A 27,959-nucleotide genomic window follows, 5' to 3' on the forward strand; every position below is an offset into this window, starting at 1 on the left:
AACAGTATGTAATATAAGGTTTAGATAGAAAGGACCCTGAAGATATCAATCAAGATGTTTTATTTTAATACACACTATGAGCTTACAACCTTAGACTACTCTCAAGTAACGCACTGCAGTCTTGCATCTGTGCTGCACTCAGTACGTCAGGCATATAAACATTTTCTACGTCACTGATGGTACATATGTTTATGCTAGGTTAATCTGATAAATACATTATTTGCAGATCAGGTTACTGTGCTGTTATGCCAGTTCAAAAACATCTGAACAGTTAAACATTGTCATAAAAAGCCAAAAATAAGACATACAAACATTTAGGGTTTTAAAAAAAAATATTAAAAAATGATAGGATATAGGAATACATTTTATTGCATAACAAGTCTTTACCACCAGTGCAAATTCTCTTGAAAATCAAATGGCAGATTTAAGTGTATTAATGTATTCATTCATCAGTTGTTTGTGTTGCATTTAGCGTCATGTTAAAATTTAAATGTTTTAATCCATTGGGGCAAAAATGCTTTATTCTTTGCACTGAGCAGTCGTCAGAAAACATAATCAAAGTTGATACGTTTTTAAGTTTTTAATCTAATCTGAAATTTGCCCAAAATTCACAATAACTGTTGTTGAACTAAAAAAATTCATCTTCAAAGAAACTTGATTACCAAAGATTAAGTTTTGTCCCAATGTCATCCCTGATGACCTGATAAAGCTGTACACTCTCTTATTTAAAACTCACACAAATACAGTAGGCCTAGAGCAGAACTACAGTTCTATGAATCTGCTACAGCGCCCAGCACTCAATAATGAAAGCAATGCATTCCTCACAGACTTGTAATAGTGCTGCTGGAAAAGAGTTCTATCTGAGACTGAAATAAAAGGCTTTTGTGTTGGCTTTTCATACACAGCGTCTCTTCCTGAAAGGACAGAAGTCTATTTACAGGTCCAGAGTTGACGTGTTACCCTAGAAGATCTCGGGGCACTGGCTCCAGTCCTGCCTCTCTTTTGCCTCCCAGTAACCGCCTCTGTAGGTGTAGGTGATGTCCCCAGTTATTTCATCTGTTCTCTTCTCAAACCACAGTGGCAGGTAACCCTCCACGTCTTGGCCTGTTAGTAAAGATGTATGATGTAAATACAGCGGGAACTAGATGTTTAGATACACGATAGAAAAAGACACACATGCATTTTTTCTCAGTGTCTGACATGAAACCAGAATTAACTTTTACCTTTTTAGGTCAATTACAATTAAAAAATATATTTCTATTTGCTAAATGCCAGAAGAATGAGAGATAGAATTTTTGACACGGTTGTATATTATATTGTATATACAAAGCCATATACATTTTATTAATGTTTGGTAGCATTGACTTTAAACTGTATATTTTGGTTCAAATGTTTTGGATTTCCTTCCACAAACTTCTCACAATAGTTGCAGGAGTATTGGTTCATTCCTCCAAACAGAACGGGTGTAACTGAGACACACTTGTAGGCCTCATGTCTTTTCAGCTCTGCCCATACATTTAAACTGGACTGAGATCAGGACTTTGTGACGGTCACTTCAAAACATTGACTTTGTTTTCCTTAAGCCTCTTTGTAACCAGTTTGGCAGTTTGCTTTGGGTCATTGTCCATTTGGATCCATCTGTGCCCGAGCTTTAACTTCCTGGCTGATGTCTTAAGATGTTGCTCCAATATTTCCACATAGTTTTCTTTCTTCCCGATGTCATCTAGTTTGTGAAGTGCACCAGTCCCTCCCGCAACAAAACAGCCCCACAGCATGATGCTGCCACCCCCGTATTTCACAGTTGGGACGGTGTTCTCAGGCTGCAAGACAATGGTCATTATGGCCAATTTTTTAAAATTATTTATTATTATTTTTTCCGTCAGACCACAGGATATGTCTTCAAAAATTAAAGTCTTTATCCTTTTTTTATTTGCAAACTCCAAACTGGCGTTTTTATGTTTCTTTTGGAATAAGTTCTTCCCTCTCAGCCCATGTCGGCACAGGACTTGTTTCACTCTGGATAATGACAAACTCTTACCAGGTTCAGCATCTTCACCAGGTCTTTTGCATTTGTTCTTGGGCTGGTATTTTCATTTCAGACACAGCACGTTCATCTCTGGGAAACAGAACCCGCCTTCTTTCTGATCTGTATGATGACTGGTCATTTCCATCTTTTTTATACTTGCGTATAATTGTTTGAACTAATGAACATGGACCTTCAGGCATCTTGAAATTGCACCCAAGGATGAACCAGACTTGAGCTTCCAAGGACATGACTATGTCCTGTTGTGATTTTATCACTGTAGCTCATGTAAGGTGACCTTGGGTGTTTTGAAAGGCGCTGACCGCCGACAAATAAAATGTATTATTATTATTATTATTATTATTATTATTATTATTATTATTATTATTATTATTATTATTATTATTATTATTATTATTATTATCCAAATTGTTTAAATGTATAGTAATCTTAGTGTATGTAAACTTCTGACATAGAGTAACTTCTGACTTTGTAGAAAGTAACAAACAAACAAATAAATAAAAATCCTATCTCTCATTTTTCTGGCATTTAGCAAGCGAATTCTGGTTTCATGTCGGACCCTAGGAAATAAAATGCAAATGTGTCTTTTTATATAGTGTATGTAAACATCTGGCTCCCAATGTAAGTGTATGTCAACATATACAGTGAAAGGGGACTCAACAACAATTAACTTAATTTATGGTTGCTATGGTTGAAAACACATAAGATAACAAACCATCTGCATTGTGCATTGGTTTTAATGACAGTGAAGATGAGAAGGGAGTAAATGAGACAACAGGGGGAGACAGTCAGTTTCACTGAACACCTATTTACTGATTGCCAATTACAAGTATAGGTAGCAATATCTAAGTAAATGTGTTTACCATCCTCTAAGGCCTGGTTCACTTGTGCGTCACGTTTCTTCCGCTCCAGTCGCTGATGTTCCTCCAGTCGCTGCTTATGAGTATTTGCCTCGTCCCACAGACCTGCCTCCATGAGCCGCTGGTCCGGACGCAGGCGACTGTCCGTGGGAGCTATTCCCTCTTCGGGTTCATTTAGGGTCAGAGCCAGGGAGGAGAAGTAGTACATGTTCTCCGCATTATTTCTGAGTATATGTACAAGAAGAGAAAGGTGTCAGTGAGATTTTAACAGACTTCATTAAAAGGCAAGTCTTAGTGTGGGTGGGACATACGGGAGAGGATATTTCTTCCAAAGGAGTTTAGGCTGAAGAGTTTGATACACTGTCTTCTGCTTGCCCTCTGATCCTCCACATCCTTCACTACTGTCCACTATTTTGGAGCTTTCCATTTTGCCATCCCAGGTTCCTGACAGAATATAATGGCCTGTGCCTTCTCTGTCCTCAACCACACCTGTAACCTAAGAATTCATTCAATAAAGATTTTGAACTGGTTAATTTATTACATATTTTTGGGTGATAAAGAGACATTTACTGATCTCCACTTAGCCTGGGATTAAGCCACAGGCAAGCAGCTGTGAGGTCAAAAGTACAACAGTACAACAAACTTACTTTGCGCGGGACTTCTCTGGAGAAGTAGCTGTAGGGAGAGAATTTAAGGTGGCAGGTGTCTTTAACTGTTGTGTTGACGATTTCAATGTCTCCAGACTGACAAACATGACAAAGGACAGAGGTGTTAAAGCAGCAATTCAAGATTTAGTGCAGACCTTCTGTTTTGTAAATTAGTAATACCTGATCTATCCAAAGCTTCCCTACGATAATGTTGTGCACTGTTGAGGTCACTTTACTCCACACATAGTGATTGCCACTTGCATGGAAATGTAGGTGAATATTCCCTGTAGAATAAAGTCAGAAACATAGAGTTTTATTTTTGGAATGCATGATTTGTGCAGAAAAACAATCCCCACAGCAAAGATGTTAGTAAAGAAACAAGTTAAAGTGAGAGCATACCTAAAGGCATGACAGAAATGTACTTTCCACGAAATTTGCTGTCGATTGTGATATGTTGCCATAGAGACCATCCTCGCTGAGATGTCACATGGAGAGCAGCAGCTGGTGGGTGATGACTGACCTGTGAACAAATGCAGATCAGCTGTAAGCAATGTTGTAAAGCCATCTCTGTATTATTATTAATAGTAATAATACATTTTGTTGCCACAGCTGCCCTGGGGTAGACTGCGAGAAGCAAAGCTGCCAATCTACACCATCGGCCCCCCGAACATTGCTCACTCACACACTGCATTCGTACAGACAAAGGTTTTGCCCAAGGACACAGCGACAATCTGCACTTGCAAGACCTTTGTTTGAACCACTCTTTCATTTCAGCCACTGTCACCCAATTATTACAAATAATAAGGGCGTATTCCTCACAACTCAAAACATAGATACTAACTATATTCTAATGTAAGTTTTATACTAAAAAGTCAGGTTTGAATGAATACCGATACATTCTTTTACAGACAGAATTTTAATATTCCACAAAATAAAGATGGGATATGCATTTATGGTTGATCTGGACACTTGATGTTCTTTGAATTGTCACAAACGCACATACTGTTTAAACAAAGCTTGATAGTAACTCCTATTGACTGCATGAGACGTGACAGAAATATGTATCTATCACACCAACTGCATTTCAATAAATCTAATTCAAGTCACACTGCAGAACATTCCAGGCTGTGTGTGTTACTTCTAAATGCACTTTAAAGCAGAAGTAGGCCATAAGTGCCACAGCAGGTGTCATAGCATGCTGTGGTTTTTACTCATTAATTGTCCGTGAGAGTAAATATTATGCTGACAGAAAAGACAAAGGGAGAGAGGGATATTGTACATCCAATTACACATTGGAGATATTTTTTTTCACTCAAACTTGGCTGTAAATACTGTTAAAGTGGTGCTAGCCTGCAGTTAGCTTTGCCCGTTTGCCTGTTAGCTTCTTCTTCGTAATTCTAGTGTGTATTGGTGGCTCCGACCCGGTGGCAGTCAAGTTACAATTGAGGTTTTCTGGCCAGAGACACCAAGGAGAGATGAAGACCCCCCAATCATCCCATTAACCATTTTATTACTCTCAGAGGGACTACGGAAAGGATTTATTATCACAAACAAGTTACTTAGTACTGCTTTAAGCACTTTCAAGGTCAACATTTTAAATAAGAATTTGTTCTTAATGTTTTGTCTGATGAAATGAATAATAATAATAATAACGGTAATAATCATAATAACTCGTCGTAAAATGCTAATACATGTGAAAATAAAGCATTTGAAAGTTCAAAAGAAATGTATTTAAAAGAAGAAAGCAGCAACAACAACATGGAGATGAGCGGATGATGTCTCGCGGCCAACAAACTTGCGAGTCAGATCAAGTAAAGCAAAGAAAGATTTGATATATAATGCTTGAATTGTATTTGACTTGCTTTGTGCCCAATAACTGACTTTATATTTTTCATTTTGCCTAATGGAAAGAACTAGACACATCCAGATTTATGTTTTGGAATCAAACAATAAACAATCCCCCTAGGCCTCTGGGGGCCGATCACACAACTTTGGGGGTCCTCCCCGTGTATCACATGTGATAGGAAGAAGAACTTTGAAAATGTACATGATAGAGGCCGTCTTTTGATTTGGAATCTACTCGTTTCAAGCTTTCAAATAAGCCTAACCCACGGAAGATGTGCAACAACAAATTGAATAGTCCTACTCAGGCCCCACCTGCTCGCAGATTGAGCGGTAACCGAACTCCTCCAGCCGATCGAGCTCGTACGTCTCTCCGAGCAGAGGGTTAAAAGGCTTGGCTGTCCGGTGCACGGTGGTGGAGTAGGACGACACCGAGAAAGCAGCGACCAAACACATCTGCTCCAGAGAAGAGTCACAGTGGGCGGCCCTGTCTAGGAGCTCGCTGTACTCCAAATCTTCAGTCAGACGCTGCAGCATGGACAGTGGCTCATTGAAGTTGACCTAAAATCAGACGTAAGATTTGAGACAAAGGAGGTATCTGAAACAGGTTCGGTTTATGCTTGTTGCAGTTACAGGCATGGGTATCCTCGACAGGTCTTTGCCAATGCAGTTTTTCATAATGGACCACAAGTTGAGGGAGTAATTTGGCTTGTCTGGGATACGGCAGCGTCTTGTTCTTCTGTGATTGGTGACTGAGGTATCCTGGTGTAAGAAAATGAAAATACTTTTGAATAAATACAAGTAAATAAACAATACATATCAATATTAATAACATAAACAGGACGTCTTGAGACAAATTTAAATAGTAAATTAAATAGTAAATTAACAAAAAGCTTTTATTACTTACATTGTCATTGTGTGTCCAGTCATTGTGCATTCCTGCACTCATGCTTTGGTTGCTCCCTGAGCGCCTAGGGGAGGGACAGCACAGTTTAGAGCGTTTCATCCAACACGGCTTTAGAGTACTTGTATTACAGTATTTCTCACTTGTGCTTTATGCTGCCGGTTGCAGACACAGTTATGAATGCAGGGGAATCCTCCATGGCGTCAAAAAACTCTGCCTCCTCATTTTCATCACTGTCATCCCCGCGCTCAGACCTCTCCGCACCTTTCCAGAAAGAAAAAATAATTTGTCCTCGGATACAAATCAGTTCAGTCAGTCGGAATAAATCTTGAACAAGCTATTTCAGAACCTGCTAAGATGTTGCACAAAGGTTTTAGACATGATATGATGCCTGATATAATGCTTGGACCAAAGTGTGAGTAAACAGGTAATGGATCTCACCTGAAAATGTAGTTGGGTTCTCCCGCCAGGCTCTCTCTAAACTATTGTGCTGTTTGGCCAATTGCTCAATGGTCTCCTCCAGGTGGTGGCGCTGTTCTCTCTCATGCTGCAGAGCCTTTTGCCACCTCCGATTGTGAGATTCTGCTACATCCACAAAGTCCTGACAGGCCTGTGGCACGAACACATGCTTTGCACAATACAATAATCGAAGCAAAGCACCGACGGCCGCACACAACATGAAACCTTACATTAATCATAGCATTGGAGGTGATGCGAAAGAGAGTGGCCCGCTCGTTAACAGACTTCACCCTGTCCGTGCTGTCGGCAGCCCCGCGCAGGTCCTCCAGTTCACTTAGGGAGCGTTGGAGGGCGGCGCCATGCTTCCCTATGAGCTCATTGCAGGTACTCAGATCGTCCAGCTTCGTGGCCAGTGTCTTCAGCACCCCCTGGCTAATGGTTCGGTCCTCCTGTGGCCCGGGACCTTCATCTCCTGAGTCATCTTCACACGGGACAAAAAAAGAAGAAGAGAAACAACAATCAATTGTCAGAAGCAGGGGACAGATTTAGTAAATAAATGGTGTTTTAGGAAAGCGGAGGGAGGAGAAAATAGCAGCCCACGGTCCGACTCTCCCCACAGCCTGTACTTTTACAAGACGGGAAAGCTGTGAATGAACACTGTTGCCTTGGTAACGTGCGGCTGTGCAATCAGAAGCCAAGGCTATTTATAGGAGCTGAAGGAAGTATAGATGACGCACTACCCTCTCCTTCCCTGTTCTCGGCCAGAGCTGTGCCATCAATCTCAAAAGGTAGACACACATAATCACAACACAGACCATTCACTAAAGTACGACAACAACAAGGCACTTTGTCGCTCGTTTATAGCTCAACGTTTTATTCCGGTATAGCATGTGTGTCCATTTGTGATTATTTATAATACTTCTTGAGTAGGATTTCAGCGGTGTGAGGCTGAGCAAAATGAGTGTAATAATAGCCTTGTCAGTTCGTTGAAAGCTGTAATAACAATTCACTTCTCCCCCTTCATTTTGGTGGCTTTAAAAAGAACAAATAGCCTCAAATTGAGTCCATTTATGACAATTCTTATAAAACGCTAGGACTAAATCCGAATGCAGTTGTTTGAGTCAAATCATTGCTTCTGGAAGTAATAATAAAACATTGTGATAATCCATATTTCTTGATATAAACAAGGTCAGCGTCTGCAGGACTTAGTGTTAGGAAGTAAAAAAAGGGGCAGTCATACGAGATGAGAGATAAAGAATAGAGATTAAAAACTCCTTGGGGCTTTTGTACCAGCTCAATGACCCATTTACACAGAGAAACAGAATTTACATAATGCACAGACTTCATAAAGAGTGTTGGGGCAAATACATTGTCCCTGTTTCTTGTAGACTCTTTCACACACAATGCAACGAAGCACGTACTTTTGTTTTTACACTAATTGGACACACAACATCCACCAGCGTGTGTCTCCAGATACAACACAACATTATTTGTATTCATCGAGTGTCCCCTGCACTTGTCCTGGAACACAGAGTAGCCAAGGACGCACTGCAATTTGTGAGTCTGTACATGATGCCGAATAATGTCGTTACCTTTAGCTCCACTGTTTGTGTTGTCTGCGAGTTTGGTAAAAAGGTTGAAACTCTGCAGAATCCCAGGGGAGAATTATGCTGTTAATAACGTGACATTTTGCCCATTTATCAATAAATGTTTGCAATGAAGTGCACACTCTCTTTGCGCATTAAGGAATCTAATTATAGCAGAAATGAACAATGTGGAGCATGCACCTGCAGGAGCCTATGTAGGAGCAACAACAAGACAAACCAAACCTCAGCAATCAAGTGTTCAGCGTTGGGGCTCAAAATATTCCAACAATTATCACATAATTGTTGGAATATTTTTCATTTTGGGGGAACAGGTCTATTTAACGGGTCGAAAGAGTTTGAAACTTTGTGGAAATCAAAACTTTATGAAATCCTGACACACATCCAAATACTATAAGTGAGTAAAAGTAGCTTCTCGACACATCATCCGAGCCATTCCACGCTAAACGATCAAGTCAAATGCATACTCACAAGGTGACCCTGGTGACAAATGCCCTCCTATCTCCCCAATTGTTCAGAAGATGTAGAGAGCAAAATGTATTCAATCGATGCCACTCTCCTGGTGCCTTTGCTTTGTTTACCCCTCCTTCTGCCCGACTCAGAGGAGGAGTCTGACTACACGAAGGTCATTCACTCCTCGCTGACGTCACTACAGGGACAGTCAGACCGAGAGGGAGACAGGCGACGGGAGAGGGCGGCCCAGAGGCAGAGCGACACAGAGGGGTGTGTCTCGCTCTGTAGTAGTACGCTTCTACGCACTACTGTACACGCACGGACAGACAATGAAACCTAAATGACACCACTGGGATCTTCTCACAGGACAGACGCACCTCCCACAAAACACCTTGCTTATACACATTTATTTACAAAGACTAATGGGAAGTGTGCGGTACCTTGATACATAACGTACTATTACTGTAAAGCTTAGTTTCTTAACCACCAATTTAACATGAGATATGTTCTTACCTGAGCTTAGACGAGTTGATGTGTACCTGTCTGGTCTTTGTGCGTGCCCTCAGTCACGCAAAATGACCAAAGACGTTGTTAGCATTCGGCCTCTCCCAATGTATTCCTATAGCTCGCCAGGGGTGAAGTTAGAAGCGACCAGACAGGTACATATCAACTCATCTAAGCTCATATCTCAATATGGAAAAAAACGGTGGCCTGTTCCTTTAAAGACAAGACTGCTCCCTTCAGGCCCTCTTGTATCAGTGCATTAGGATATTTTTTTTCATTCAGTGTAAAAATAGATCTGCAGCGCATCCAGTTTCAAAGAGGCTGGGCTGCACTTGACCGCATTGCCGTAACAAACAAACAAACAAGTCTCAACAGTGTGTGCCTGTTTTGAGCCTCAGAGTAAAGTTATATGTAATATGTTGTCACACGTTGTACAGCAAAACAATCAACAAAGCGATTTTATGTATTTATTTTGGACTTTTGTTGAGCCAGGAAAGGATAAACAGCTGCAAAAGCCAAAACGCCCTCTCTCACAGCATTGATGAGCAGCTGTTGTTCACCAGGCCATATGTTTACAGCTGAGAGTGAGGCTGAGCTGTGTGCTTTACCTGACTGATGCATCATGAGAGTTGCGTTAGCGTTGGCCTGCTGCAGGGCCGACACCCAGCGCTGACACTCGCCCTCTGAAGTGGCTTTAAGGTGGTAGTTCCTGCCCCCACTGGTCAGAACAAAGTGACAGGTGTCTCCCACGTCAATGTGAGCTGTGGCCAAGGGGATGGTCCCGCGACATGTGTGTGCCATCTCTGCTTGAGTTCTGCGAAAAGGAAAGACATGCGGTAATCTGAAGCCAGGGGAACACACTCTGAATGCATTTATTTACTTCTACTTGGGAAATGAATGAAGTAGGTTGTTAGTGTGTTATAAGCCAACATTATTCCTAATACTGTGGAAAGAAGTGCTGAGCAATACATGTTTATTTGCTTTTTAGTAATATTCTTGCCTTTTACATTATTCGACGGTTTGACTTCAATGATAATGCAGGGAGTCCCTAAACCTACATCGCATCCCTCACAAAGTTTTGTCGGATGGTGCAGCCTCGCGCCGTCGCCGTGGTTACCTGTAGTAGGACAGCAGGCCGTTGCTGAGGACGAACCATCGCCGCTGGTAGCCCTTCAGGTAGTTGGTCCATTTGAAGAGCCAGCCTTTGTAGGTGTCCGAGCAGGGCAGGTGGATGCCCGGCAGAGTCGGGGAGGGCAGACTTTTGACCAGTTCGTTCATCTTCCCTTCAGGACCTTGGACAGCTCCTAATCCTCTGGCGGGATAGGGCCGGGAGGAGACGCAGCTCTGGCCGAGTTGCGGGCAACAGCTGTGTGGTTAGCGTTAGCCGCTGAGAGAGCCAGCTGCAGGGCTGCAGGGCTGCAGGGCTGCAGGGCTGCGCGGATCCGCTACAACGACGCTGCTCGCCGCTGTGTCTGCGCCACTGCCCCGGCCCCTGAAAACGGACTGGTCATTAAAAAGTAAGCAGGCCAGAGGATGACATAACCACATCACCGACAGCGCAGAGCACAGCTGCATGTGTATTCAAGGCAGTGGATGAAAGTCACGGTCCCACTATGACGTCTTTATTCACGGGACTGTAACACGTCTGCACTATTTTATACAAAACCGAGCGCAACAACATATTTACACTATTATTTAATCAAAAAAGAAGAAGGCAGTATAACAACAACAGTAGGCTTAAGAAAAAATAATTACGTACATCGCATGTTCACAAATAATAATAAAAAAAAAAAAGACAAATAAAATGTCACAAACGTGCATTATTACCTCTGCCTAAATGTCTACAGTTGAGGTATTGTAATGTAAACTGTTGGTAAAAACAACAGTAACAATGTTACATGGGACAGTTCTCTTGGACGCACTGACCAAGTCTTGGACACTAGAGGGCTCTGTCTAAACCGGTGAGGCTTTTATTTCGGTCTGCAACAACACAAACTACAGCACACACAATAGGTTTGCTTGCTTGCATCTGAAACTTTTATTCAACATCAAAACTGGTAAAATATGATGTTCTCATACAGATAATTTAAATAAATAGCATGATTAAATAGCATTAACAAAGGCAAGATCGCACGAGCATCAAAGACAGACCGAAGGCCTGTGAAGTTTAGACGGATGGATCTAACATTGGATTACAGAGGTTATATAAATGCCTTAAGAAGTAAATAAGCAAACTTGTAATAGCTCAAAATTATTTTCATTTGGCATCATCACAGTTGTGAAAAATTGTACAATCATTTCTGCAAAGTGCTCTGTGATCATATGAATCTCAAAATAGTTTATGTTGTCATTTGATTTTACAAAACTGCAGAGACCCAAAGGCAACCCTGTAAAATCACCACAAAGAAATCTCTATGGCACAATACTACAGTAATAAATGGTGTTATTATTGTTGCAGTTTTATTGTACTGTGTTGAGCGTAAACCTCTTCTCACACTTCTCACAGGTTCAAGTTCAATATTACCAATCACTCAACTGTACCAAGCACTGGGCAATACATTTACCAATGAAATAATTAAGGGAAGTATTTTAGAACCTCTGAGGAGGTTTGCTGGGTACAGTAATAAGGCAGTCAGCACAGCCGATAACAGTTTATCAATAATCGAGATGAAAAATGTTGCTACAAGAGAGATTTTCAACCCAATGTCTCATATTGTCATGTGATCACAGTGTGAATTATACATCTTGCAGCATTGTATGATAAAAGTCTGATTCCCTTCTTCCTACTTCACATTTAGAGCAAACCATCCTGTTCAAACACAGAGGGCAGCAGGGAGAAGTCGAATGGCACAAACTTGACACCTGTCCCATGATAAAATTTGTTTTGAAACTCCACCCTAGAAAAAACACACAAAAACAAGAGGGGTTACAACACACCAGTCTCAAAATGCAATAGTGGGTGTGGTTTTGTGCTAAGAAAGACATAAAGGCATGAGAAACAAGTATACTGTAATTGTAAACTAACACATCATTGCGTACAGACCTTTATAATACTATCCACACAGACAGATGCTTAACACATTGAGTGCTGCGCTGTTGCCAACAATCCAGACCATTTTTGATGATTTTTGTAGCACCACAGCGTATTCTGTGTTATAACTATGGCTATGGCTCGTTTGAAAGATGAAACACTAAGTTCTCCGTAGGTGAAAACGGTTTAATTCTGCGTGCCTCGGTTCCTGAGAAATCTAAACTAAACAGGGGCTAGTTTGGATCAAAATCACAGTTTTTAATTAGAATGATAATTAGTGTTTTATCAAACTCTCTCCTTTCTGATTAACTCCTCTCTCCTCCTCTCTGGACGGACACTAACGTTATGGGAAGAGGCAAACGCCTAAATATTTCCGTTTCAAGTCAATTTTCAAAGACAACATTGTCAACACGTTTTGAAACACCGCGTGTTATCGCTCGCTCATCATCACGTGTGCATTTAAACAGCCTGGTTCTCGGATTGAAGACTTTAACAGGATGTCTCTCAGCCGTCCAAGAACCGATTTTAACCATTTAAAAACTCAGAGAAATGTTAAAATCTCAACTGTTTCAATCTGTCCATGGGTGTTAACATATTTTCATGAAATGTATAACAAAGATTATCGCTCAACCAGTAGATCGTGATCTGAAACATCACAAAGGCAATGCTGGTCATATTTAGCCAAATCTATCACTGACAAATACTTCCATCAGCAACATTTATTGAAATCAATATAACTTTTATACTGTTATAATGAAATACTTTTATTAACTTATCAATATTACTAAACCTGTAATAAAGATTGATGGGAAGGTGACGAGTGGCAAATTGTGGGAATAATTTTCATAGTGTCTGATTATGAACAGGAAAATATGTTCAATTAAATTTGATTTAAATTTACAATTAAAATCAGTCGAGTAACATGATCAACCTGTCAAAGAACTAGTTCTATCTCTGGACAGCACAATATCTGTTTCTAAACACAATTGTGGTTTAAGCTCATTTCTTATGATTTGTAAACAGAGCATTACTGCCGAGCTAATGTAAACAACAACGTCCCTGCAAATGCAAGATTGTTAAAAAGACTTAAAAAGACTATAAAGAGTTTTTCTTCCCCCTAAAAGTCTGCTTTACAGTGAAGGACAAAACATATTTCATTTGTTTTGTTTTAGGATAAAATAAATAAATAAACAGATATAAGGCTTTTAATTGTCATCAAATACATATTCACACATTTAGCGTCATGAGGCTGCTATTGGAAACAATGTGTTCCACAGACCACCAAATAATCGTTTCTATTACTATGTTTAAAACTTTTTAACTCGACGTCCACAAATATGCTCTGATGAAAATGTGTTTGGAGTTTAGTCTTGCATTCATATGTCTGTCTTCTCTCAAACATTAATTTAAAAAAAGTTTACCATAAAAATGCTAAAAGTGCAGCTCTATCTGCTACAACATCACACCAAGAAGAAGAATGACTCCAAAAACGGTGCTGCAGACTGACCAGTGAAGGCGGAGCGCATGTAGGAAAGCAGACAGGCCCTCCATGATGAGGAGGATGGAGACAGTGAGTGTCGCGAAGAGGCTAAAGACAGGCACCAGGAAAGCCACGCCCACTCGAGTGGTGACGGAGAAGCCCAGGCGCATCACCATCTCCCACAGCACCTCCGACAGCTCTGAAACAGGGTCAAGATATGCTCTTTTAACTGTGAATATGCAACATATAACAAACAGAGTAATCCACTTGTTGTGCCAACCATTTCTGCCCCTCATTATTAAAGTTTCTTGGTGGACTAAGGGTCAAGATATGCTGATGTATAAATCCCTGCTTATCAACAGGCTGTGACTCACGTGCATGGGCTAAACTCAGAGCCCAGAGACGCAGGTAAGACGCCGTGTTAGAGATGCAGCCCAGGCAGTATTCAATCGTGTGAATGGACTGGTGAAGGAGCGTGTCGGCCAGGTCGAACTGGGAAACACACAGTGCAATAATAAGGATCCTGAAAAGGTTCACAAACTAGACGTTGTAAAATGGTACAAATTAATGCTACATACAAATAGGCATGACAATTAGTAAATAAACCAAGATAATAAAATAGAATGATGAAATAATGAATGAATGAATAATTAAGACCAGGTAGTGGAAATATGACGGTTTTTACAAGATTCCACAAAACATCGACTACCAAAACAATGCACGGTGTCAGTGAAGCCTGGCTCGGGCACACCCTGTTTCTAAGTTCAAATCGCAACAGTAAAATGAAACATTTCCATATAAACAAATGTATCCAAATGTGCATGGCTATGTGTGGTTGACACCAATGGCCGCTGGCTGCCCTGCTTTTTGACCACAAACGTGGGGGCCGCCATTGCTCCGCCGTTGCTGCAGTACCTCGATATCGCCGCTAGGCCCCCATTGAAAAGCATTGGAGTTTAGACACGTTAAAAACTACTTTAAAGCCTGGTTTCAATTGTTTCAACACTAGACTAGGCTAGATATTCCTCCTGAGATAACGCTGGGTTAATAACAATATATGAAACCAGGTTGGTTTTCGTAATATGATTTTTTGAAATCTCGTCCTTAATGAGGCTCGGACTGTTAGCATTGGAGCAGCGCGAGCTACACGTCACGCAAGGGCCGAGTCTACGGTGAAAATCCCGCCCGTGTGTCCTTTTTAGGAACATGCTTCGTCAGAGCTGGGGAGGGGGAGCCTGTAAATCCGCCATGAATTGCCCCATGGCCGTGGTCAATCTGGTAAACGGGGAGGAGTGAGCATAAGATGTCCATTTTTTTTACAGTCTATGGTTGACACAAGCGACTACGTCAAGTTTCACAGCTGAGTTTGTAACTACTCAGTGTAATTTGATACGAGGGCAGGAAACAACAAACCCATTGATAAACTCTGTATTTAAGTCAAACCGGTTTGGACCACATTAAAACGGGTGTTTCTTGGGTCACTGTAAACAAGACAACATTCAATGGATTGATCCGTGACTTCTGACCTGTTTTGGAAGTGGATCTCTGCTAAATATTTCCTCTGCTCCTTCCTCTTCGTCCTCTTCATCATAAGTGGGAGCTGAAGAGTCATCCTCACTCACACGCCGCACCCTCTCATATCCCTTGAGCAAAACATTTCACTTTAGATGTAACATAGTAACATCTTTACTCGCTTACTTTACATAATACATTTTCACAAACAGTGTATCTGTGGTTCTCAGACTTTCCACACCAAGTACCGCCAAATATTTGAGCTTCTACGTCCCATCAGGCCTAAACCGGGTCTAAAAAAGATCAAAGATAGACCCACTTTGGACTAAGTTATCTCCTGTTAAATGTATGAAATCCAAAAGTGACCTAGTACCACCAGTCAGAGGGCAGTTACTTATCATATGATACTTTTTACTTCTACTTGAGTATTATCATAATGAAGTATCAGTACTCAGTTACTTTGAGAATAAAAATAAGTTGCTCTTCTTTACACTGTGAGTAAATATTTAAGTGACGCTTCATGTCGCACATAAAACAAATGTATTTTGTGTGTCGTTCACTTTTATCTGCAGGCAATTTCTTTGAAAATATCTGGATTTACACATGAAATCTTTTTACTCTCTAACTGTTACTCAGTACTCACAGTACTTGAGTAGTCAAAGTAATTTTAACTCTCACTTGAGTAAATATTTTGGCTCTTCTACCCATGCCACCAGTAGTACATATACCACAGTTTCAATATTATGGTAGCCAAACAAAAGGTTAAATTAGTTCCAAATTCTTTACTTTGATAATTTTGTGCAATAGTCAGTGTTTGGTAACCAACATATTTTAAAGTTTTGAATTTGACAACAGTTGAGATGCTATTTGTCGTAGCAAAATGCAATCTGTTCGGCAGTGTAGCTAAAATCGGTTTCTTTCTTCTATTTTTCCCGACAGTAAAACAAACAATATTGATAAAAATGTACTTACTCTGCGACGGCGCAGCCCTTTGCCTCCTCTGTACAGCCAATACAAGTAGATGGGTTTTCCCAAAAGCAGTACAGGGACTGACAACATGGCAACAATAACTAAGAAGATTTGTAACCCCGTCTATAAAATGTGAAACAGAGAAAAACATAAAGAAAAGCAGTGATTTGATCTTGCACTGGCTCTCATTAGCACTGACCTGCCCGGGGTACAGGGGTGTGATGTCATTCCCTTGCATGACAAACATATTAATGAAGTGGATGAGAATGCTGGGGGCTTGGCTTGAGTCGCGCGCACCAAATGCTATCCACTTATACAATATCATGAAGACCAAGTAGCCAAAAAGACAGAGCAGAAACAGCAGCTCAGGGAGGAAGAGGAGATAGACGTTGAACTTCTGGCGAAAGTGCCTGGCAAGAGAAAACATGTGAGACTGCCGTAGTGCGGAGCAGATGCTTTGATTAAGAGACTTACAGATGGTTGAAAACACTTAACACTACGCCAAAAGTCATGTGAATCACTCCAATGATCACAGACATCTTCATCTTGTACGAGTTAAGGAAGGAAAGCCGGTTCACAGCCAAGTTCCATATCTGTTGCATGAGACAGAAAAACGGTGTGACTTCAAACGATTAAAAGGATGCACAGGTTTCAGGTTGTGGATATGCCACTTACAGGGTCAATGCCAAAGGGATAAGGTCCACTGAAAACTCCACTGACGTTTGGATCCAACATAAGCAAAGCATTTGATTGGAGAGTTTTGTTCCTGCCAACAACAACAAAAATCACATTAAAAAATCGAATACTACTATAATAGTAATAAAGTACCGAGTCTTCAGCTCAAACCTAGATCTGCTTCCTTGTGCATTACCAGAGAGGAGGAGTATTCAGTTACATTTACTCGAGTAACATTTTGAAAAAACTGTACTTATTACAGAAGTTGTATCATTCAGTACTTTTTACCCCTGCTTACTTGAGTTACTTGTGCAACTGGGAGTACATTTTAAAGTTGCAAAAGCCTCATGTCTAAAATATACGTTGTTTGTGTTTTGTTTCTCTTTTTCTTCAGAAATATATATATTTTAATACATTTTTATGCTACGTTTTACACGTTTTATTTGGGTCAGAGGCAGTACTCAGAGTAGTTTTAACAGATGTCACATTTTACTTCTACTTGAGTAAAATTATAAGGAAGTATCTGTACTTTTACTGTAACTTTTTCCATTGTGAGTAAATATTTAAGTGTGTAATATTCAAATGCTTAATTTATATATAAAATATTCCTCCTTGTTCTTGAGAATTATTTTGTTTGTCTGTATTTTTATGGAAAAATCACAATGTCCACATGAGTTTATGTTTTGTTTTTCACCATTTATGACTTTTTTGCTCAAACAGTTTCTCAGTTACTCACAGTACTCAAGCAACATACTACAAGTACTTTTTTACTCTTGAGTATTTATTTGGGTCACTACTTTTTACTTGTACTTGAGTAAAATTATATTAAAGTAACATTACCAGTGTGGGGCAAGTTACTTAAAAACATGTAATATATTCCACATTAGTGATTACAGCTTTATTACATATTAGTGTTTCAGAAATGTAGCTGAGTTACACTACTTTGAGTTACTTTTGAGTTACTTTTCGCAAAATATGAACTGAAAATGGTAATTAAGCCACCGACTAAAAGTCCAGTCAGAGATTTCCTTTTCCTTTCCCCCATTCTCTTGTGTTTTGTTATGATGACATTAACTACAGACTGCAGATCTTATTCACCGACCTCCAACTTGATCTGTTATGACTAATATATTCCCGTATTATGTGTAAGTAATATGTTATATTTCTTACTTACTGAAAAACGTAATAGATTTTTGTAACTCATTACTTTTGTAATACGTTACCCCCAACACTGAACGTTATTCTTGAGTAAATATGTTGGTTCCTCTACCCACCTCTGGTATTTCCAAACTGTGGTCCTCTCCAGCCCCTGAACTCTAACCCCCTAACTCAACGAGGAAACTACAGACACAGGGAGAACTCAGACTCCACACAGAAGGCCTCGCGTGACCCAGGAATCAAACTGAGAAATTTTTGCAGAAAGGTGAGAGAGCAAAGCACAGCACTATAGCGCTGCCCAAAAATCTCTATTCGATTTCTTCTATTACTCACGTCCAGTGCTGATTCGTGAACATCGCCTTCACACTCCAACAGGATCCAAAAATGTTGAGGGATTTGGAGAAGCAGTCGTTATAGATGAGCCCAGTGTATACAGAAAAGAGCCCCATCATTAGGATGATGTAACGGCCATTAAAAAACGTCATCCATATCTGCAAAGGCCAGAGGCACCATTATCTCCAGCTATACAAGGAAACGTTAATGTCTACTTTATGGAGCAGCAATAACAGAAGCCAACCTCATTACTGGAGCGCTTTTTCGTATGAGATTTCTCCGTGAGCACCATCCACAAAGCGAAGAGAGTCATTACAGTCCCATGGCCAAGGTCGCCAAACATCACAGCAAACAAGAAAGGGAAGGTGATGATTGTGTATGGAGCTGTGAGCAAAACATTACATTTAAATACGCCGGTTATTCATCAAGTTAAGGCTGGATTAGTCAAAGCAAAAGCAAGAGTCCTTACCTGGGCTTACCTCGCGGTAGTCTCCGACCCCGTAAGCCTCCACAATGCTCTGAAAGCCGGAGGTGAATTTGTTTGTTCTAATAAGAGTCGGAGGAGTGTTGGTGTTTGGGATGCGATTCACGAAGGACGGTACTGTAGCGTCACCTTTTCTCTGAGAGCGGCACATGGGGAAAACACAATGAGCTGCTGCACTTCTAATGACATGACAATTGAATTTGCTTTATAAGGCACGCACGGAGCCTTCCTCTAACGCCACTCGGAGGTTGGTGAGGTCGCTGACAGGACACCACACCTCCGCGATTAGACACTTGTTGGTGACGTCAAAGCTGCAGAGGTTCAGGATGTGATAGATGGCCTTCATCTTTTTGACCTGCACAACCCAAGAGTAGGCTGACTCGGAGGCTTTCTGCAATACCTGCCTCAAGTAGTCCTCGGTGCGGTGCAGAACCTGTGAGAAAACGCTCGATTATAGAAAAAACGGCATGAGCAAAGTCATCAAAGACAGCCGGACGCACGTTGTTGAGGTCTTCTATTCGCGTCCTTAAGCTGTCCAACACATCCGCCCTCTCCTCATCGTTCTCCGGGTGCGGATAAAGATGGCAGTGGTAACTGTGGTAAAGAGTTTATATATTTTTAAAGAAAACATGCAGTCAAGGTCAAGTGTGAACTGTGTATGTGTGGGTGTGAACTTACCAATCGCAAATCTTTTGTACTTTCTGTCCAATCTGGTCGCCCCAAAAAGAAATTAGGAACACAACACTTTCACTTATTTCACCCTGCAAAGACCAATTCAAAGTTTATTAGAGTATTACACATGAATTATATCTGTTATTGACACATAAGAACATCTTCCCAATTCTCTATTATAAATAATTCAAGAGTCTCATTTAACTCATCGCAAGGCCTGATGCTTATAACATATAAAGCATATTCCCGAATGCTCCTGGATACGTTTTGCAGAAATGCCTTTATTGTGAAGTCTCTCTGTCCCCGCATTTACTCAAAATAATACACTGACAAAAAGCTCACCGTGTCAAGATCAGTAAGATTTTCATCCACTTCCGCATAGCTCAGGATGGTGTAACCCTTACAGACTCTCCAGAGCATTCTCTCAAAGGCCTCAACCTTCACTCGCTGAATGAGCCCAGAGACAAACCTGCAAACAGGACATTCCACATAAACACTTCTGCTCTAACAAATCTTCGGTTGACGTGTGTCGAGGTCTCGGCAGCTCACCCCAGTTTGGCGCCCAGTCTCTGCATGCCAGTGCAGCCCGTCACCGAGTCTGTCTCCATAGTAGGAAACTCTTCATACTGGGGACCAAGAGCCTCATGCTAATTATAAAAAGGAACATGTTTCATTCATGACAGACTCTACAGCAAACACCTTGAGTGGTCTCACAGGCTTTGTCTCGCAAATCCTTGTGTAAACCTCTATTATGTCCGAATTATACTCAGTCAGTTCATCGATAAATCACGAGCTGCATCGTAAAGGTGCCATTAATTAGATTTAGCAACACCTGCCCCTCAAGCCCTGCCCTGAAGTATCAAGGCTGATGTGAAAACAATGTCTGTGTGGCAACAAGCAGCTGAATAATTGATGGTAGTCGATAAATATGTTTAAGTAGCACCATTATACGTATACAAAAACACATGATGCTGTGATGGCCTTGATAGGAGTCAGACTCACTCTGGAGCGGCTATGGATGAAGGTGCGGGTGATCCTCAGCATGTGTGTGTACTCTGTGAGCTCCAGCAGGTTTCTCTGCAGTTTGTCTTTGTTCCTGGCCACTTCACTCAGCTCCATCTCCAGCCTCTGAAGCTGCTCCTGACAGCGCCACAGGAAACAGTCTATTTTCAATATTGCTGCTTTGACACATTCATGGCACTGTATTTTGGAATCCATATTGTTCCACATCACATTCAAACGAGTGGGTGAATTTACTACAAATTTAAAGATGCTGCTTTTTGTTACACATTTTTCTGTTGAACTGAAGGTGTATTTACCATAATCTCCAGTACTTGTCTAGGAGGTGGAGCGATCGGGCACTCATCTTCCTGAGGAACTGCTATGTGGGCCTTTTGGATCTCCCGCAGAAGAAAACCTTATACAAAGTCAACAGTCAGTCAGTGTTTACACTAAAGCTGATGCAGATATGAACATGTGACTGCAGCCATATCCAGGTGTTGTAAATATCCTACCCAAAATCCTCTCCATTTCCTCACATCTCTTGATTTCGCTGACAAAGCGTCGCTGGAACGAGCTGACACTTGGGTTCAGCTGAAAGCCAAAGAGAAGAGGTCAAAGCTGTGGGAATCAATGTCTCTCTAATGCTGTGACTATGGAAGGAAACACATTATTATAGTCTCGTCTAGATACACACTACACTAATTCACTATAACTATTTAAAAATGAGTTAAAATGTTACAGAATCTGAATTTGTTTTGCAGTAAGGCCATGTCAGATGTTGTTGATGTAATAACCAGATACTTACATCTCTGAACTCGACCAGCCCCAGTTCCCCGAGCGCACTGATGCAGTCGTACTCGGAGCCAGACTGCAGGAACAATTGCGCCAAGCACATCTCCTCGCTCCGAAACACCATGTTTGTATCAGCAGACGGATCTCCGCCGCCGCCTCGTTATCTGCCCGCAGATCCGCTTCCAGCTGCCTTCACTGCCACACAAAACACTGGACATCACTCATGTAGCGTCAGGCGGGGTTCCTCTACCCCAGTAAACCAATTAAAATCCCACTGGGGGTTAATTATTGTCCGTTTTTCCGATGGGGAGCGATCTCCGTTCTGTTTGTCGGTGCCACGTCGTATTGTTTCCCCCGATAGCTCCCCCCTTTCTAAAAGCTGTGCCACATGAAAACAAAGAAACAAACCTTTCTATAGCCCCTTCTGCACCGAGCGGCGATAGGCGTCATCCTGCAGGAGCCGGACACCTGCGATTACAGTGCAAAAACGTGGCCAATGAGAACCCAGAGAGCTGCAGGAATGATTCACATGGAGCGCAAAAGATAAATCATCAACCCTCCATTTGCGGACACAATAACAGACCGTCTCCACATTAAAAATATTGGGTTGGAAGTAGGCTACGGCCTGCAACGTCACCGGCAATTGACACAGATTAGTGTCCACTGTCCATGGGTTGCCAGATGCTTGGCATGGCATCATCCTCTGTAGCACCGGGAATTCCACTATATTAATAGGAAGAAAGTATATTAGCTATAAAAGATGTTTGTCATTATATAGGTATTACCAGGCTGACCAACCTTTATGTAAACAACACAGAATTGTGTATATTGATTATGTAACACACGGTCACAAATTCACCTCACTCCTGCCGAATAACACACATTATGATAAATAACATGTTTTAAGACTCGCAATATTGCAAATAATGTATGGACTGGTTTTCATATTCCCAACACTACAATGGTGCGGTCCAGTCAGACGTGTTCAAGCTGACAGTTACATGATGAAAACCCCAATCTGGCAACTAGGTTTACCAGCGCTTCTAAATATCATCATATATCTGACATGTTTTCTACTTAAATATATCACTAATAATCAGACAAGCTTCTGATTCTGAAACATATATTATTAAAGGAACCAGAACACCAATGTTGTGCAAATATGTCAAACACAATTGTTTTACACATATTTTGTATATTTTTAATTAAATAAAGGAAAAACTATTACAGTTTTAATACAATGCAGAACAAACCAGACATTTACATACACTGTATAAAACCACTCTGTAAGAAACATCCAACAGTCAACAGTTTGCAAACTCACACTGATACAGATTATATAATGACATGTTTCATGGTCAGTTAACAGTTCTGCCCGTTTGGAGAGGAAAGGATTACGGGGACAGGATGAGACTGGTTAAGTTCAAGAACAAAGAGCATCGTGAAGAAAGGGCACAACGTAGAAATAGTGATTCAGCGTCTCCAGTCATCGGCCAGTCAGTGGGAAATACAGATCCAGAGAAGTGAAGTATTTATGGTAAATGGTCTCAACTCATATAGCACCAACAGTAGGAGACCAGTCACCCATTCACTCTCATTCATACACCAATGTACGCAGACACTGGAGGCAGGGCGGGTGAACTGTCTTGCCCAAGGACACAACGACAGTGTGCACCTTCAGGTGGGATTCGAACCCCCGACCTTCCCATCATGAGACGACCCGCTCTACCAACTGCACCACTGTCGCCCCATGAGGATGCCCTTTACTCAAGAGTAAAGTTACTGTAACGTTAGTAGAGGTAATAATTATTCAAGTCAAATTAAAAGAGTACTTGGTGAAAATACAACTCCAGGGAACATCCCATAAATGTAAGGGAAAAATAACTGTTCTACGTTCTTTTAGTACTAAAAGGTTTACTCAGTGCAGAGCAACCAAATGTTTTAATCAAGAAAGAGTACTTAACTTTAAAAAATGTAAAGTTAAGTACTCATATATTTGAAATTAAAATATTACTACTCAAGTAGAAGTAAAAAGCACTGGGTGGTTAAAAAAAAAAAAACCCTCCAAAAAGTAGTTATTTAAAAAAGTTACTCTAGTAAACTCATTTTGACAACATATTTTAATTTAGTTTTAGTCTTAGTCTTTTGACAAAAATGTAGATTAATTTTAGTCGAGATTTAGTCAAAAAATTAATCATAATTAATCAAGGTTCTCTGCTTTATGGCGCTTCTCCCACAGGAATAAAGCTCAGAGCTGTTATATGAGGCGCTTTCAGACTGTCAGTGGACATTTGGATGATTTTAGTCTCTTCTTTTATTTTATTCAGTCTTATTTCAGTCGAAGATATGTGGTCATTTTAGTCTCGTGAAAAAAGTTTTAGCTTTAGTCCAATTTTTGTCGGCAAAAACATTACTTTGACTAAAATTATGACTAGATATTTAAGTCAACGAAATTAACCCTGTTTAGCACAGAGAGAGAATTCAATGCTAACTTCTTGCTAACAGGAAAATGAGTAAAGGAACTCTCGATGTGAGTTTAGGTGAATGTGATGACAGTGGGGAAAGGTGTTCTTATACAGTGTACACAAACATGTAGTTAGTTCCCACAACGTATCGCACTGTCCTCTTCCTCAACAACAAAACAATGGTCTCATCTGAAAAGTAACTGAGGAAAAACCTATGTTATGTCCTCAGACTTTGGGTAAGCCTATTGAGTTCCTGGGACAACGCTGTGACCGTGTCTAAGATGCGCTGCCGATCCTTCTCCTCCAGTCGAGCTTCACATCTCTGAGCAAACTTGTCTGGGTGCCAAAGGGTCTGTTGTTTCCTTATAACTTTACGAAATGCGACCGTGTCTTTCTTGTCGACACCGTGTATCATAACATCGACCATCTCTTGGACAGTCCCTCTCGGAGCTGGCCAGGGAATATCACTGTAGCTCAGCTTTGTGTCAGCAGTGGAAGAGGAACCCTGAAAAGTAGCAGCGCAGCGCTCCTCATAGCGTCGCTTCTTGCCCTGTCGCGTCTCTTCTTCTTTTCGAGAGGCCCGGGACAAGTACTCCTCATGCTCCCTCTGCAGCCTCTTCAGATGCTCCTTGTGGCACTTCTCCTCATCCGCTCTCTCCTCCTTAGTTTTCCTCCTTTTAGACCCTGAATATGATGCCGCAAGTCTTTGAGCTTCGGCATGCTTCTTGTCAAAATATTCTCTTCTGATACGATCGGCCCAATCCCCAAAGTCTTCCTCGTCATCGTCAACAGGAAGGAAGTCATCCGCTGTTGAAAAACAAAACAAAAAAGTTGTTTATATCATAATGAAAGCAAGATTATAAAAAAAACATAATCAAATTCACCATCATATACGCCAAAGCTTTCAAAGAATTCATCTTCGCATTCATCGAACATCTTCTCCATCCATTCCCTCTCTGGATCCTTCTTTGCTGATCCATGGCTGGTGCTGGCTTTCGGCTTGACAACAAAACAGAAAAAAACATGAAAAATGTTTGCACTTGTAAAATTAACAAGGGCAACATGTGAACAAGTATTGTGAAAAAACATGCAGTCTCAATGACATTGGGGGGAAAAAACAGGAATTGGATTTTGAAGTATTTTGTCCGTTGTCAATGAAATCGGCACTAAATGTTTGAGGCTGCAGCCGAAAATAAGACGGTTTTAGATTAGACAGTGAATTGTAAGTTTGAGCCGTCTTTAATATTTATAAACGCACTGTTTACTAGCTAAACTCCGTAAGTCATGGCCTTGTGAGGCTCCACACACAAACCATGCACTCGTCGTCTGCTTCTGACATTCTTCAAACCTTTTCACTTTTTCGCAGCTCCTTTGCATGTGTGTTTAGATGTTGTACTGTGAGGTAAGTGTGGAGCTTGTCTTTGCTGCAGCAGGACCGAGTTAGCCGCAGTTACTTTTTTACTTTACTTGCTAGTATAGGAAAGGCCACATTTATTGTTTTCATCACTACAATAAACAAACAAAAAAATTGGAAATCTGGAGAGATGATGTTTATTCAGCTCTATGCTCAACCAGACATAGGTCAATTTCCAACCGACTCCTCCTATAGGACACTGTTGTCATTTTCTTCCGTAATTTTCATGAGATGTTTTAGTGAATGGTGGGCAAACAGCTGACTTTTCCAGGCGTGAAGAGCAGTTTATTTCAATCACAGATCTTTTAGAGCGCAGATCTTTTTACAGAAACAATGCTCTGTTCATGAACATTGTTTTGACCCAACATAGAACTATTATCTATTTAATACATTTGTGTTGCCTACCAGAGACGTGATGACACAGCGATGCCCCTGACAGTAGTATGTAGTTGTCATATCATTTAAATATATTCAATACTTAAAGGCACACCGCGTAGAATTTTACTTTGAAATAAAATTGAAATACGAGCATTTATTTTATGATAGATCATTTCATCATTGAAAAATACCTCCTAACTACACAGACAAACGTGTTTTTGCTGTGAGTGGCCCAGCTCTCCTGGCTGTAACTTTACCGGGAGTGAGTACGTCTCCAGCTCGTCTCCATGGAGATGTGACTAAAGGCAATAGAATTTAAGAAAACAGGCTAGGTCCTCATCCAAATCCATTCTTCTTCCATTATTCCCTGCAGTAATTGTATTTTTCTGTGTCGCGCTGGTCAATAGGAGCATGTTTTGCACTAATGGCAACACTTTAGTCCAAAATGTTGCGCAGTGTCCCTTTAAATAAATACATTTGTGTGTGTTTTCAGTCAGTCCCTGTCTTGCTCTGGGTTAGTGATATTAGTAAGAACCTTTAACTCATGAAACTGATTAAACTTTCAGAAGATCTGAATTGTGAACTAGGCACATTTTTTGCATAGCCTACACCATGAGCCCACCTCTGAATGCTTTATCCAGTTGAGAAGATCGTCTGGAGAGACTCCTGCTCTGTTGGGAACAAACATGGCTTCAGGGCAGCTTTTCTGAAGAGGCACAACCAGGTCGTCATAGGCTGGGGCAAAACAACACTGTGAGGAAACAACGTAAAATGCTTTTAACTTCAAGTGATTCTTATTTAATTACCAGTTTTCCCGTGCTTTAGTGCTCTGTTTGCAGCGATATGCAATGCAGTGTCCCCTTTACGGTCCTTCAGCACAACAGAGGCACCATGTTGGAGAAGTAGCCGCACCGCACCGTCGTCCCCCAGGCAGCAGGCTAAGTGCAGCGGGCTCCTCTGCCTCCGGCCCTGGGAGTAGTTCACGTCGATGTCGCGGTGCTTCTTCAGGTACGACTTCAGCTTCAGCAAACTACCCTCCTCAATGTATTTCCAGACCCGCTTCTGTCTGTGGGAAACCATAAGTGCCTAAACTGGGACAAATACACTGTAGCGTCCTTGTTGTTGTGTTAGCCAGTTAACGTTAGCAAAGTGAGTCCCTTCCATAAACGGTCCCCTTAGAACTAACGAAGGCAGAGCATAGTTCCGCCATGAATGGTTCCGGCATGCCACGAGGCGTCGCTGTTCACTTGGGAAATGTGTTATTTTTAAACTCTTGTTGAAAGGCTCTTTAACCTCTTAACCCCCGCCTGAACCGAGCACATTTTGTCCAGTTTGACTTTACCCAAATCTAAAAGCTTCTTGAAAATAATGACAAAATGTCAAGAAAAATGAGACGGAAACGAGTATGAAAACGCAACAAAAATGTGTCAAAAAGCAACGAAAATGCAACAATAAAGCCACAAAAGAGTCACAGAAAGGTGACAAAAGTGACTAAAGTGAGTGACAAAAACGCAACAAAAATGTGACAAAAACGCAACAATAAAGCCACAAAAGAGTAACAGAAAAGGGCCAATAAGTGATGAAAAGGAAATGCATCCATTTAGATGAGTTTTGTAGATTTGGGTAAAGCTGAAAATGCACTTGGTTAAGGCGGGGGTTAAGAGGTTATTTATATTGTACTAATGTATGTGCTACCGTTATAACAATAATTAAATAAAGACAAACAAAGAAAAATTATGACATTATCTCAGCGCATTGAAGTTAAAGATGCACATTCTCGCCTTTTTACATTTGGCACCCCCATTTTTAGTCATATTATATCTGTAGCCTATGTCCACAGCATACTTTTTAAAATAATAAAGGCGAAATCAAAAATAAAGGAGGATTACACAGAATCATAGACTCATTTTGCTGATGTGATGCACATTTTCTCCTGATGTTTGCAACATAGACCAGCAAATATCTCATGTCTATATTTGTTTACATGCAGAGGGTGTAATCTTTACCTGTGCTGCTTAAATGAGTGCAGCTGAGCTTCTGAACTGGCCCAGGCCCCTCTGGATGACAGGGCATCTATTTAGCTTACCTTACAATGGAGCTGATAGAAGAGGCAATGAACAGACACTTTGTGCGGTGCTAAATGGACGGTCTACCCTGAACAAGTCCAGATCCGGAATAGGCCAAAGCTTGGACACTTCCGCTCCTTTGGCTTTCGGAAACGACGTGTCCCCACTAATGATGTCTGCCTTGAGAGAAATCCTTTAAACATCTGCCATC

The 27,959-nt window shown here is 41.0% G+C and overlaps 3 protein-coding genes across 5 annotated transcripts; all 3 read right to left on the minus strand.

Annotated features, from left to right (window-relative positions):
* Nucleotides 1–50: 50 nt before the first annotated feature.
* osbp2a (oxysterol binding protein 2a) lies at nucleotides 51–10,930 on the minus strand. The gene is made up of 15 exons (XM_079582667.1): nucleotides 10,773–10,930; nucleotides 10,435–10,741; nucleotides 9,926–10,131; nucleotides 6,987–7,237; nucleotides 6,739–6,907; nucleotides 6,441–6,561; nucleotides 6,301–6,364; nucleotides 6,027–6,155; nucleotides 5,709–5,954; nucleotides 3,951–4,071; nucleotides 3,732–3,835; nucleotides 3,552–3,647; nucleotides 3,216–3,400; nucleotides 2,908–3,128; nucleotides 51–1,104 (listed from the first exon to the last, which is right to left on the minus strand). The coding sequence occupies exons 2-15, from the start codon at nucleotides 10,593–10,595 to the stop codon at nucleotides 962–964; spliced, it is 2,217 nt and encodes a 738-aa protein (XP_079438793.1). The 5' UTR covers nucleotides 10,596–10,741; nucleotides 10,773–10,930; the 3' UTR covers nucleotides 51–961.
* A 442-nt stretch (nucleotides 10,931–11,372) lies between these two features.
* Nucleotides 11,373–22,099, minus strand: atp6v0a2a (ATPase H+ transporting V0 subunit a2a). 3 transcript variants are annotated; one of them, XM_079582688.1, is made up of 21 exons: nucleotides 21,834–22,099; nucleotides 21,439–21,620; nucleotides 21,146–21,224; nucleotides 20,951–21,048; nucleotides 20,634–20,771; nucleotides 20,181–20,257; nucleotides 19,974–20,100; nucleotides 19,638–19,720; nucleotides 19,460–19,553; nucleotides 19,180–19,392; nucleotides 18,945–19,095; nucleotides 18,720–18,859; nucleotides 18,476–18,633; nucleotides 16,985–17,075; nucleotides 16,784–16,902; nucleotides 16,509–16,719; nucleotides 16,313–16,432; nucleotides 15,355–15,471; nucleotides 14,203–14,320; nucleotides 13,856–14,027; nucleotides 11,373–12,214 (listed from the first exon to the last, which is right to left on the minus strand). In XM_079582688.1, exons 2-21 carry the CDS (start codon nucleotides 21,547–21,549, stop codon nucleotides 12,112–12,114), a joined length of 2,520 nt encoding a protein of 839 aa, XP_079438814.1. In that variant the 5' UTR covers nucleotides 21,550–21,620; nucleotides 21,834–22,099; the 3' UTR covers nucleotides 11,373–12,111. The 3 variants fall into 3 exon arrangements, with proteins under 3 accessions (XP_079438814.1, XP_079438812.1, XP_079438813.1); XM_079582686.1 differs by having other exon boundaries at nucleotides 11,374–12,214; nucleotides 20,181–20,278; XM_079582687.1 differs by lacking the exon at nucleotides 21,834–22,099 and having other exon boundaries at nucleotides 11,374–12,214; nucleotides 20,181–20,278; nucleotides 21,439–21,818.
* A 1,888-nt stretch (nucleotides 22,100–23,987) lies between these two features.
* nfkbil1 (nuclear factor of kappa light polypeptide gene enhancer in B-cells inhibitor-like 1) lies at nucleotides 23,988–26,832 on the minus strand. The gene is made up of 4 exons (XM_079551490.1): nucleotides 26,489–26,832; nucleotides 26,305–26,417; nucleotides 24,775–24,889; nucleotides 23,988–24,697 (listed from the first exon to the last, which is right to left on the minus strand). Exons 1-4 carry the CDS (start codon nucleotides 26,760–26,762, stop codon nucleotides 24,108–24,110), a joined length of 1,092 nt encoding a protein of 363 aa, XP_079407616.1. The 5' UTR covers nucleotides 26,763–26,832; the 3' UTR covers nucleotides 23,988–24,107.
* Between the last annotated feature and the right edge of the window lie 1,127 nt (nucleotides 26,833–27,959).

The sequence above is a fragment of the Gobius niger genome (genome assembly GCF_951799975.1).
Source record: "Gobius niger genome assembly, chromosome: 2".
NCBI lineage: Eukaryota > Metazoa > Chordata > Actinopteri > Gobiiformes > Gobiidae > Gobius > Gobius niger.